The sequence below is a fragment of the Brassica oleracea genome, chromosome C7 (assembly GCF_000695525.1).
Source record: "Brassica oleracea var. oleracea cultivar TO1000 chromosome C7, BOL, whole genome shotgun sequence".
Lineage (NCBI taxonomy): Eukaryota > Viridiplantae > Streptophyta > Magnoliopsida > Brassicales > Brassicaceae > Brassica > Brassica oleracea.
In genome coordinates, this window is record NC_027754.1 from 16745390 (window position 1) to 16759460 (window position 14071).

The window sequence follows — 14071 nt, forward strand, 5'->3', positions numbered from 1 at the left end:
TTTTTTTTTTTTTTTTTTTTTTTTTTTTTTTTTTTTTTTTTTCATTTCGTTTTCTTACATTGTTGGATGGTATCGGCTCGATTGAAATGGCCTATACTTGTTAGGGCTTGCCAGACTTTGATACTATTTTAGAATCATGGGCTTTTACCAATATAAAAAATTAGCAAATGATTTGAAAAATGCATATTCTATTGTTGAAAAATGCATATTCAAACAGAAATAAGCATGCTCATAGAAGAAAAGAAGCAAATTTGGATTTTGAAAAAAAAATTCTGCTACGAGAAGACAACTAAAGAACTTAACTTCGAAAGGTATTATCAAAGCCGTCCAAAACATAAGTAACTAAAGAGGTGAGTTTATGCCAGACAACTGAATGTTGCTAAGTTCTTTCATCCGATTTGGACTCGATCGTAGTTGATTCATTGTCTTTTTCTTGTAAGGTGTTCAAACCAATGACGTTTTAAAAACTTAAATGATCAAACTTAACATTTGATATTATATATTTTCCAAGCATACTAGATTCAATTTCAGTGAAGCTGTGTCAATATCCCTTATATTTGTCATTATTTGGGAACACATAACTTCACAATCTTTTTCCAAACAACTGAATTTAAAATATGAAAACATACACTTGGTTGAGAAGTCTCCTATTCTCTTTTCTTTTAAAGCCGTGCTAACGCTGAAATATCAATTGGATAAACGTCATCAGACGATTGCGCATTGTAAGATCGTTGTGCTATGATCGTGTTCGCATGATCCGTTGGATGAAATGCATCCCAAAACACGTACTCATCTCGGTTCGGACACGGGCTTTGTCCTGGTAGACATGTAAGCTGACCTCCATTTCTTCCAACTCCGCAACACGCAGCGTTCGTTACCCTAAACCCTGAAAACATTCATCCACAGACCGAACATATACTAAGAGTATAAACTACAAGAAAATATAGATTGTACGATCATATTTAGATTCATGAAAAGTTATGTGTACCATAAGCAGAGGGATTGGCGATTATGTCCTGGAAAACGCCATAAGCATTAATGTATGTAAACCTAGCATCAGAGTGGTCGTTGTTGAGCTGTTGGACCATAGACTTAAGCCTGCTGTTGAAGATTCTGTTGGCCGAGTTGATACTTTCCACGCAAGTTGTTCCATCGGGGCTGCCCGTTGCAAGGGAGTTCGGGCTACACCCGATGGCTCCCACTCCTACCAGTGCAAACTTTCTAGCTCCATAGTTGTATAGTGCCTTCATAAACACAAAGAAATATTGTGGAACAAGGAAGCTAGAGTCAGAACTGAACTAGATGGATCCCTTTTAGAGAGCTGCATATGAATCTTTATAACCAAAAATGAAGTTCATGTAGCATAAATTTATTTCGAATTTTTTTTTTTTTTTGAGCTAATTTCCATCTTTTGCTAAAACTTGAAACTTTGTATTGATTTGGACCAAGTTCATAAACATCCATTTATGAAGATCAGATCATCAAATGGGTCCTCCCATGACGAGGATAAAGGACAAAAAAAGAAGAAGCAGAGGACTTATTGCATAGCGCAGTCTCATCTAACTGGAAATCACTAAAATTGAAAAATCTTACATTGAGCTGGTCTTTGTAACGATTGATAAGATCATCAGCATATTGTTCGGGGGTGTACTGTCTGCTAGTGGAGTAGAATTGAGGCATGAAATAGTTATTAAGATAGTCATTGCTTCCCAAACCAACAGAGTAAATGCATTGCCTAAGGTAATCAGCCGCACTATTCTCATCTCCAAGAATCTGTACCACTTGTGACACTGTGTTCAGATAATTTTGAACTTGTCCTCTAAAAGTTATCCTTTGTCCCTTCATTCCAAAATCAAAACAAACAAATGTTTAAATTTTTTTTACGTTTGTCCTAAATGGAAACACAGAGAGATTTATCAAAATGTGGTTCTGGTCAGTTACCAACTGTTGACCGGTTTCTTCTCTGATTCCAGCAGCTGCAGATGCGTAGTTGACTCCTTGAAGTAACTGCTCGCCACTAACATCACTATACGCGGGAATGTAGTTATCAAATCCAAGTAGCTCAGCTACATTATATAACAGGAAATATCAAAAAATAAAACATGTTAGCTTCTGGTACCAAAAGCTATTGTTTTGTAAAGAAGAAGGGTGTATACCTATCTCGTCGACGGTAGTTTTTCCGTTGGAAAAGCGGCCGGTTGGGCGACCCAAATCAATGCCGTAAGGGTAATAATCAGCTCGTGCAATAGAGGCAAGACGATTGTTGTTTCCATTATCAACCAAAGAATCACCAAAGATGAAGTAACATGGAACTTGAGGCTCTGCTTTTACCTTAAACCTTAAACCCAAATACAAAACAAACATAGAAACTAAGCACCATTTCTTCAAGTAACTCTCCATCGATCACAACCAAAACAAAAAAAAATTGGGAATTGATTTTTTATGTATTGTATAACACAATGTATTGTATAACACAATGTATTGGTGAAGTATGTGTATTCTTTAAAATGGGAAGTGCAGGAGTGGTGGTTGTTGTGAAATGTGGAGAATCCAGAGAAGTTTTGAGTCTATATATGGAGTCCGAGAAGGGTAGTGCTATAGTATTTATTTTTTCTTTCTTAGCTGTTGTTAATTAATTTTGTAGTTACTTTATACTATAGTTTTGTTTAATTGGTTTTATAATAATACCATAGTTTTTTTTTTTGAAACGATAATAATAATACTATAGTTAAAGACATCTTTATGGGGTTTAACAAAAAAAAAAACTCTGTGAAATGCATTTTCATTTCACGATCGATCCTATCGTCTGGTTAATAGATTTTGAAGTAAAAACTTAAAATTGTCTGCAATGGTATTCATGAACTAAATAAAAAGTGCTAACATTACCAAGAGAACTCTGATCTAACGCACTGTGTTTGAAAAGGCTATCATAATATTATTGTGAAGAAATTCAAATTGTTTTGAAACTGAATTCAAAATGTTTATTGTCTGGTGGTTTTAATATTAGAATATATTTTTTCAAACTGAAATTGAAATCATAATATGAAATTTCACATCCCGCTTATGCACTCTTGTGGTAGCTTTAATTCGACGTGCGGTAACAATTTCTTACCTACACTAAACCTGCTACTTATGTTATAGACCTCAAATGAATGGTGCCAGCTGGGGCGGAACTAGCCAATATATTTTACACCAAAAAAAAAAAAACTAGCCAATATATCACAACATGGGACACATCATATTAAGTAACAAAGTTTTCAACTAAAAGCGCTTGTGGTATTCATGAAGATTTAACCATTTGAAATTCCAGGTCTTCGGAAAAATTAATGAAAATTAAAAATTGTGTTTGAATGGGAATGGCACTTGCCCAGATTAAAGATCAGCTTCGGTAAAATATGCGGTTGCAAGATTTTATTTTATTTTGACTAAAGGCTTAAGAAAATACGGTTGTAAGAAAATTGTAATAATAATCGCGTAAATGGTGGAGTCTGTAGATGTACGTTTTTTTTTTTGGAACACTGTTTGTAGCTAAACGTATAAATCATATTTCTGTTATTTTTTAGATTTCGATTTTAAAAATGGAAGAAAAAGTAAGTAAGTAGAGTTAGGTTTGGGCATTAATTTCTCGTGGACTCTTTGTGAAAACTTTTTCGACATGTATATCAAAACGGGCCGGTGCTTAGACTTACGCCATAAGTAATAATATAGTATATATATACAATCATAAATCGATCATATGATGCATATTTTTTTTTGGTAAAAAAAAAAGTGTTTTCACTTTTTTGCCGGGAACCCAAACAATATAAATAGTTCTTCCCAGCGCGAATCGAATCCGGGTGGCGGAAGTTACAGCTACAACCCTTTTACCACCAGAGCTGAGTCGTTCCGGTCATATGATGCATATTTGAACTCGCTGGTTCATTTTAGTTTAGAACATGGTACATAATGTATTTTGATCGCGCGATTGTTTTAAAGTAGCGGAACCAAGCGCCACTAGCGTTTCCAAGGAAATAGACTGACCGGTTCAGTAGAGGCAGAGCGTTTCACACGCATAAGTGCTAAAATCTCACAGTACAGAACTAAGTACGTACGTATAGGGTTTATACTTGTGTGTGCTAGCTTTGAGAAATAAGAACTTTATATGTATAAATTATAAAATATATTATCTATGTCGATTTTTATGATTTTTGTAATAGACATAAAACATAAAATTTGCATGTGATATCTACATGGAAAATTTTCCATAAATAAAAATCAGTAAGAAGAAAATTGACAGGGGAGTAACAAAAACTTAGTAGTGTACGAAACTGTGTTCAAAATGCAGTTCAACCGGGCATTTGAAAATGTAAAACATCAACAAATAGGTAGATACTACTTATACCGACCATCCTATATAATTAGCATGCAGGATCGTGTACTTTTAGAAATAAGAGAAATATACTTTTAATTTATATGAATTTATTTTTAATCAATTTCAGTTTGCTATGTAAACTTATAAGCTTGAAGTAATAAATTTTCGATTTCTTTTATATTGATATTAGATTCTTCATTCTTATTCATATTTTATTCAGTGAAACTATATATTCTAAGGCGTTATGTATGTTGTCAAAATATATGAAAAACTAAGTAATAATATGCCTCTTGCGCAGAGTGAAATTGGTTAAGAGAGTTAGTATTTCTTACTATAAACATGGGTCACAATTTCATTGACAACCAATCTTCTGTGTAGTTTTAGAAATTTTAGAATGATCAATACTATTAAAACAAAAATATAAAGTTGGACCCAACTTGCTTCTGGGTAAAAATAAAATACAAAAATGCTATGTAATATAATTAATATGACTACAATTTAAATATTAATAACTACTAACTATAAAATTTAGGATGGTAAGGTTTTAATTAAAGAAATAGATAATAAGGACTCATTTATATCCGGTACGTTACATTTCCTTACATTTGACTACATTTATTCATAGTTAACTTATTTACATAAGAATCTTGGGATTTTTTTTTAAATATGACTCAAAACAAAAATTCAAATACAAATTAACCCATGATTTTTTTAGATCTTTCATTTGTCTTATTCACCCAGAAGTTCGGATTATTCACGAAAATACCATTACTTTTTCTTTTCTTTTTTATCTTTCGAAATTGAGTGTTTTACTTTATCATTCTCATCTTCATCAAGTATTTACAATATTGTCATTGACATCAATACACCAACCCACCATAAACAACCAATTTGAAGCTCTTAATGCACCAAAGTTTCAATTTTTACTCGTCATATCTTATTACTTATGCACACAAACTACATCTCTTTCACTTTCTCTCTATATTCATAAAAAAAAAACCAAGATTTTGATTCTATACTTTGTAAGGTTAAAACTCATGATTCTTGGTCATTAACAAGTGGGTCTGTTTCATGGTAAAGTTATGTATGATAGGAGAAGTTAATCAAGTTATCTCATTGGTTGAAAGTATGAAACTGTTTCTTTTTTCAGATCTGTTCGTCACAAGACTTCCGTGTAAGTCTTTTGATCGTAGAAGACTTATACGGAAATCTTCTGGTCAATACAGAGATTAGTTTTTCAATTGACTTTATGTGTGTTTTTAGAGACGACTTCTCTAGAAGTCTTCCGACTTTTCTTTGTTAACAAAAAAATCTCGAAAATACCAGAGAAGACTTCATGGTAAGTCGTCTAGGATACACAAATTAGTTTTGCAATTGACCGGATTGTGTCAGAAGTTTGACTTTCTCTAAATGACTGACACGGAAGTCTTCCACCGGAAGACTTCCATGTAAGTCTTCTGAACTCTCGGTGGAAGTCTTCTCACTGTCGATGAAAATCGGCTCGGGTTAATTTTGCAATTGAAAAATAAAATTTAAAATATTTAATTTTAATTAGACGACTTCCATGTCATTCGTCCGGAAGACGACTTACACGAAAGTCTTCCAGAATTTTATTTCGAGATTATGGTCAAACCTTGGCTATCATGGAAGTCGTCTAATTAAAATTAAATATTTAATTTTTATTTTTCAATTGCAAAAGTAACCTGAGACGACTTACATGGAAGTCATCTAGTTAAATGTAATATTTAAGTTTTATTTTTCTCGATGAAGACTTCCATGTAAGTTTCCAAGAAAAGGTCAAATTTTTGACACAATTTGATCAATTGCAAAACTAACATGTTTATCCTAGAAGACTTGCCGGTAAGTCGCCTCTGGTATTTTCAAGATTTTTTCAAAAACAAAAGTAAGCCGATATTTACAAAGGAAGACTTCCAAAGAAGTATGCTCTACTCTTCTATAGAAGTCTTCCTTTGTAAATATTTAATTGCAAAAATGACCTAAATGGAAGACTTCTTGGAAATCTTCTGGCGGACGACTTCCAAGAAGTCTTCTAAGTCAATATTTAATAAACTTTCATTTTCTCTAAAACTATAAAGTTTTTTTTTTAACATTTTCTTGTTAATTCATGTATATTAATCGATATTGGAGCTTTCAAATGAAATTCATAACTTAATTGATTTTAATTATGAGGTTAGAAACATTCATGTTTATTAATGTTTCTAGCTATCACGGAAGTTTTCCACGTTAGTTTTTGTAAACTTGTTAAGTAATTTTAAGATTTTTTCAAAAACTTTCAAAAGTGTTAAGTAACTTCAAGATTATCAAGTTATATGGTTTAATATGACTTCTTAGATCATAAGATATATTTTTTAATTTTCATGAGATTTAAAATTTTAATTTTCACTTAAAATTTAAGTTTCCCGCATAAAATTATAATTTTCCGCTTAAATTTCTCGCTTAAATTTCATTTTTCCGCTTAAAATTTAAGTTTTCTAAGAAGACTTCCTAGAAGACTTCCCAAAAGACTTTTATTTAAAGTGTTATATGTTTGAACTTATGTAATGTTTGATATTTTGTGAATTTGAATAAGTTTTCTTATAAGTGCTCTCTCTTAGTTTTAGTAAATTTGATTAAATTTTTGTGTTATTTTGTTTTGCTATTGAAGTTGTATTAATAACTTCAATAAATTCAAGTATTTTTGGCAAGATAATATTGTAAGCATGAACATATTTACAAAAAATTTCATTAATATCTCTTCAAATTTACAAAAAAAATCACAAGTAAAATAGTACACACATAAATCACAAAACATGCCATAAATAAAACTATTACACAAGGAGTTAGAGATTATTCCTCCACAAAGATAAGTTTGGACTTCATTTGACATGAGAGAAGGTTCTGTCAGAAGACTAACTGGAAGTCTTCTAGGGAATTATGAAAGAGGAGACATGGAAGCTGAAAGTCTTCTGGCACATAATATTTTACAAGACTTCTGAGACGACTTTTCAGATATCTTCTAGAGTCTGACCTAGATTTAAAAAATCTGCATATCCAAAAACGTTCAAATGACTTCAAAAAAAATGAGCGGAAAATTAGATTACATTTATAAAACACAAAAAATAGATATCCAAAATTTATATATTTACTTTTAAAGAAGTGGAAGTTGAGAACCATGTGATCAAAAATCTGCAAAAACAAGATAAATTAGTGAGATGAGACAAAAAAATGAAAAATTCATATAAATTTGATAATTTCAAGTTCAAAGAAATTAGAGAAAGGTTGGAGAATTTTAGGTTGGAAAAAAGTAAGGACTTTATGCAACAAGAAGTAACCTAGTGAAGAAAAATCAGCCATGGAAACTTACCGAAACGCTCAAATTTGTTATGAAAGAGAAGACATGGAAGAAGACTCTATCAGGAGACTTCCGGAAAGTATTCCATGAAGTCAGAAGACTTCCTGGAAGTGTTTATGGCTTCCGTTCAAATAGCTTCAAAAAGAGAAAATGAGTGGAAGATTAATATATCTATCTTTATAGAACACAAAAAAAATAGATATCCAAATTTATAGATTAACCTTTAAAGCAATGGAATATGAGAACCATGTGATAAAAATCTGCAAAAGCAAAATAAATTAGTGAGATGAGACAAAAAAATGAAAAATTCATATAAAATTTGATGTTTTCAAGTTCAAACAGATGAGAGGGAGGTTGGAGAGTTTAGTGAGAATCATTAAAAGTCTTCTATTAGACGATTTCTTGGAAGTCTTTCTACCTCTAAATATATTACTCGCATAGAAGACTTCTAAACCCTAAATTTATAGCCTAAACTCAAATAACTAACTAAATAGAAAAAGACACTTCACTAAATTTAAGATAGACTTTAAAAGTGTTTAATATACACAACACTAAAAACATAGAGGTCAAATTTTAATTTTCCAAAAAAAATGTTAATTTTCCAAAAAAATGTTAATTTTTCCAAAAACAATGTTAATTTTTCCAAAAAAAATGTTTAGTTTCCAAAATCTAACCATAAAAAATACAAATAATACTACAACATATGTTACCAAACCCAAAACCAAATAATACAATGACTCACTACATTCACTCTTCTGTGTCGAATACTTTTCAAATTTATTATATCTTAATGTGTCATTTATAAATGTTTATAATTACAATATTTCCATTTTTTACCCATCAAAATATTTTTAAATTTTCTTATAAATTATTTGTAAGATCTAAAATATGAGAAGACTTCATGGAAGCTAGAAGACTTACAAAACCCCGAGAAGACTTCCAAGGATATATTCGTAAACATACATTCTGTTTTTTTGTTCGATCATACGGGGTAACTTGTACTTTCACTAGTTTTGCATTTGATTCAAGTTGGAGTATACCTTTGTACAGGGGCGGATCCAGACTAAATATTTGTATGGGGCACAAATAAATGGCATAACAAAAAAATGAAAATAATTATAATTAAAATTACATTTATGCAACTTTTATTTGGAAAAATTAAACCTATAATTATTTTAAATCCTGAATCTTTAAAAATAATTACTATAAACTATTTTCATTAATTTGTAAAATTTCTTTAATATAAAATGATTTTTGACCAACATATACAATAATAAAATAATTTCATATATATGATTCTAAAATATTTTGTAAATCAGATTCAAATAATATAATTAATTTGATTAACTAAAATAATAATTTTTTTAGATTCTCAAATAACATATTGACAAAAAAAATGAGAGATAAGAAATGCGTATTGAAAATATAAAATGTAACAAGTAGAAATGATAATATAAGGAAAAGAAAATATGAGATATGGTTAAGAGAAAAATGATACTCCCTCTGTTATGAAATGTAAGATATTTTGGGTAGTACACACTTATTAAAAAATTATTTTTTACCTAGAAAGTATTATTAAAATTATAAACTAAAAACTACTCAACCAATTACAAAATAAAACTATTAAATTTGATTGGTTACATAATTTTTGATAAACTTAAAGTAACCTAGAAATATGAGAATATCTTATATACTTATACTGGAACATAAAAATTATTCTAAACATCTTACATTTAGAGAGAGTAAAGAAAAATGTGAAACACAAGACTCATGGCGTGGGGATAACTCTATTCCCTAAGGGCTATTGATGTCACGGACAACCAACAAGTCTAATGGACCAGTAACAGCTAGTTCCTCAGGAAACTAATATAATCATTATGGGGCACATGCCCCACCTTTTCACAACGTCGATCCACCTCTATTTTTTTTTTTTTTAAATCAAGTTTTGGATCATATTTGGCTATTTTTCAAGAATCTTTTCATTTTGATTCATGATTAAGTCTACCAAATAATTATGTTGATTCAAACCACGATTAAATCATAATATAACTATATATACTATTAAAACTAAAGTCATGACTTTTTTCATGTGAGATATTTTAAAATGCACTATCCTCTTGAATGTTTATAAAAGTTTACATAATTTAATCATCATATATTTTAATATCTTTATATTTTATTTAAAATATTTAAAATACAAATAAACATTGTTTAAGAAAAATCTAAGCAAATATTTTCAGAATCATTTTAAATTTTATTTTCAAAAATATAATTAGAATATTAAATTAAATTTAGTTTTGTTTTATGAACGAAAATTAAAATCATATAAAATATTTTAATGATAATAAAAATTAAATTAATTAATTTGGAGAAATACATTTTATAAATATCTTAAAAAGATTTTGTTAGAAAGAAATATCCATTTCTATTTCAAATAAAATAAATAAAAAAATCTTATCCAACTAAGTGTATTTCAAGCAATTTTTCAATTAAGATTTTTACTACAAAATTATTTTGCATATACAATATATTATAGTTTCTTTTTAAAAAATATTTATGCTGTTTTTAACAATATCTCAAAATATTTCTTCTCTATAATGTAAGTCTAATTTAATTTGACTTCCATATACATTTAAAACTTAGAAATAAAATTAAAATTATGTAAAATAGTATTGTTACATAATAATGTTCTCAAAATAAATTTTGTTCCAAAAATTTATAGTAATAGCAATATAAGCTACTTAAATATAGGCATTGAAAAATTATATAATACATATAAATTACATTAATTTAGAGATAAATTTTATTATATAAATTAAAATATTTTAATATAAAAAGATAAACCTGCACGAAAATCAAGATGTAGTTAACGGTAAAGATAAATTTGTTTTGAATACTACCGGTAAACATTTATCAGCCGCAAATTAACTATGAACATGACCCCTACATGATATTCAAAAATGGACTATATAACTACGTATTTCTTATATTATTTTGGTGTTCATAAATTAAGTTATATATTCTGACATGTAATGCACTTAATTGGTCAATATCTTTTATTTGGATCCCTGTAACTAATTACCATGGGAAATAAAACCCATGGGAAATAAAACAAAGATATGGCTACATATGTCCTACAGAACTTGGTGTATAAAAACTTTGTAATTTATATATTTGGACTAATAATCATTTACAGATTGATAAAGTTGATGAAAATCATCTTGAGCAACCTGACCATAAAAATTTAAATCGCTCTTCATATACTATAACCAAATATTCATAAAGTTTCGAAAATATTGTACGACCCTTTGATTGTTTTTCATAAAAAATCATTAATCTTTCATATTTAACAGGTTAATGGTGATGTTCTAGATTTTTATCAAGTTTATTAGGTTTTTAACTAAAAAACTTTCATTAAATTCGAATCGGATTATTAACGGGTCATCGAATTTTCAAAAAGTATTGTCAAATTTATTATCAATACTATTAAAACAGAAATGGAAGTAAAAAAAAAAAAAATTCTATATAATATAATTAATTTGACTACCATCTAAATATTATGCGTAGTTTATCCTCCCCCTCCCCCCCGCGGGAGTAGTCACTATATTATGCGTAGTTTATCCTAGGCATGAAACTTATTATCCGAGATCCGGATTCGATCCGAGATCCGTTCTGAAAATAGGTTATCCGGGGTGCCTGGATCTGAATCCGGATAGTATAATCTTGAATCCGTCCAAACCAAATCCGGATCCGGATATCTTAATTTCCAGGTCCAGATATCCGGATCCGGATCCTATTTTTATAACACACTAAATTTTTAAATTTTATTAATATTAATATTTGATATTTTATATTCATACATAAATTAATCTTATAATATTATATTTTAGTTTTTAAAATATTATAGACATATATATATATACAAATCTTGTATTTTAAATTTGTTTTATATTAAAAATTAGTATTTCTTTTAAAAAAAAATATTATTTTTAATTATTTTTACGGATCCGGATCCAAATATCCGCGAGTAATAGAATATTGAGACGGATATCCGAAATCTGGATATCCGGAAAACACGAATCCGGATCCGGATCTGGATATTAAATCCATGGATCCGACATATCCGGATCCGGGTACCCTAAATTTTTTCGGATATCCGGATCCGTCTCAGGCTTAGTTTATCCTCCCCCCACCCAAGAAAACTATAAACTCACAAAGCCGACATAACAGCAAAGAGTGGTGATTGGTGAAGTTTGCTTGACCAGTCCAAACTTTTTGTGAACCCACCAATAATCGAAAGATATAGAATGGGCTGGAATTGAACCCTTTTTGTTAATTCATTTTTGAAACTTTTTTTAGTTATCAGTAACATCATACGTTAACGTCAGTCGCATTGTAATAAGACTTATTAACGTGACCATACCAATTATACGTTAACGTCATTCGCACTGTAATAAGATTTATTAACGTGACCATTCTTATTATAGTGCAATAAAGAGTCCGATCAATTTTGGTCTGATCTGTGGATCGATTAATTACTTCCCTCTTCTGCAAGCTGACAGCAATGTATATCCACAAAAGTTAACTAATCCAAATGGTTTCGGTGTCTCTACGGGCTATGAACACAATTATTTAGCGGTCTATATAGCGCTCACTTTTCGACTTGGCATCAGGAAATGGTTCACGGAGCTACGAAATTGAATATCCTGCAAGTGCTATGTTACCGAGTTTTGAACCAAGCAAATTCAATATAACAGCATGATGAAATCATTAACGCAAGAACAAACATCTTTTGTGGCCAAGATGAAGCCAGTTTCAAAAAATAAAAGTTGTACATGGATCTGAGATTTCGGAGGTTGTAAGAGAATTTAGCTTAGGTTACTTAGGTTCCAAGTTAATCTTAGATCTAGGTTTTAAACTGAAAGCAATGACACAGTCAATTTAACGAGTTCCCGGCCCTCGGCACGGTACGTCTCGTGGGAGAACTTCTGCTCCCAAACTTCACTAGATCAAAGAGACTCTAGAAACACCAAAGTAGTGTTCTAGATAAGTTGTTACACAAGTATCAAATACTCTTCACAAGAGAATACAACAAACTCCTTAGATCAACTAGACTTAGGCCTAAGCTATTGATCTTGTATTGTTGTCTCCTTCCCCTTGCACTTCGCCTTGATCTGAATACTTGTTGCTGTCTGCTATGTAACAACCTTCTTGTATTGTACGGCTTAACCTAATCAACATACTCACGTTATGTTTATATGTGACTAGGTATTTCAGCTGGAGTGGGCATGCGTGTTCTTGGCCCAAGTCACATCAGCATTGCTTCTGGCCCATCTGTCTTGCCGAAGCCCAAGCTATGTTCACAAATCTCCACCAGCTTGGTTAAGGCCAGATCCTGGCCCACCTCGATGACCCCTCGTGCCGACAGCCTCACGCCTTGGTCTCTTTTGGTCTTCTTGCAAAAGAAAGACATTAGTCTCTACTCTCTCTCTCTCGCCGTCTCTCTTCTCGCGAACCTCCACCAGAGAAATGGTCTTGGCTCAGATTTCCGAGAGATCTCGATCAGCTCCGTTGTACCGACGTCCCTCTGCTCCTCTGTTATCTCCAGGTACATCTGATCTCCATTTTAGCTTTGAGATTAGGGTCTTCTGTAAAGAAAGTCGAGAGCTTTCTTGGGACTTGTCACTGATCCTTTACTTCCTTGTGTCTTGCATGTCTTCTCCGACATGATTCCGGCTCTTACTCGATCTCCACTGTCACACTCCACCTCTTCTGTGAACTGAGGTATGAACTGACAAGTCCTCATCCCTCCTTCTGCATGTTTTCGATCTACTCTGATCTGTTCCATCTGACGTTTCAGGGCACCCTCACGTATGACGGCCCTAGTACGACCCCGATGATTCTATATCTTGATCTGAGTACTCTGCTTTAGCTCGGTGAGCTCTAAACGCGCTGCTTCCCTGCTTCTTATCAACAGAACTTCTCAACAACTCCTTTTGTTTCTTGTAGCTCGTTGTGGTTTAGAAAAGCAATTTGAAGAAATGGTTGGTGACGACATTACTAACACCAAACCCGTGACTGGTTGATGTTGTTTGGTGAACTCCTCCACCTGAACCGAGGACTCTTCTCGATTCTACTTCTGCTCCAGGTAACCTCTCCTGTCTCTTGTCACGATACTTTTGGCCATCAATTGACTCCTCCTTCGTATTCACTAACATGCGTTTGTTACTTGTGATCTGCGAGGGTGAAGTTTAGACAACCATAGTCACCTGGAGCGTCTTTCTATCTCATCAGTGGACATTCAAAAGTTCACAGCAAAGCTAAGCAAAGCTGGAACTTCTGACCAGGTACTGTCTTCGTTAGGAAAT

General features: G+C 31.5%; 1 protein-coding gene across 1 annotated transcript; it reads right to left on the reverse strand.

Moving 5' to 3' along the window:
* Positions 1-473: 473 nt before the first annotated feature.
* LOC106301188 (GDSL esterase/lipase At1g29660-like) lies at positions 474-2538 on the reverse strand. The gene is made up of 5 exons (XM_013737535.1): positions 2157-2538; positions 1942-2066; positions 1594-1839; positions 989-1244; positions 474-886 (listed from the first exon to the last, which is right to left on the reverse strand). Exons 1-5 carry the CDS (start codon positions 2398-2400, stop codon positions 663-665), a joined length of 1095 nt encoding a protein of 364 aa, XP_013592989.1. The 5' UTR covers positions 2401-2538; the 3' UTR covers positions 474-662.
* Between the last annotated feature and the right edge of the window lie 11533 nt (positions 2539-14071).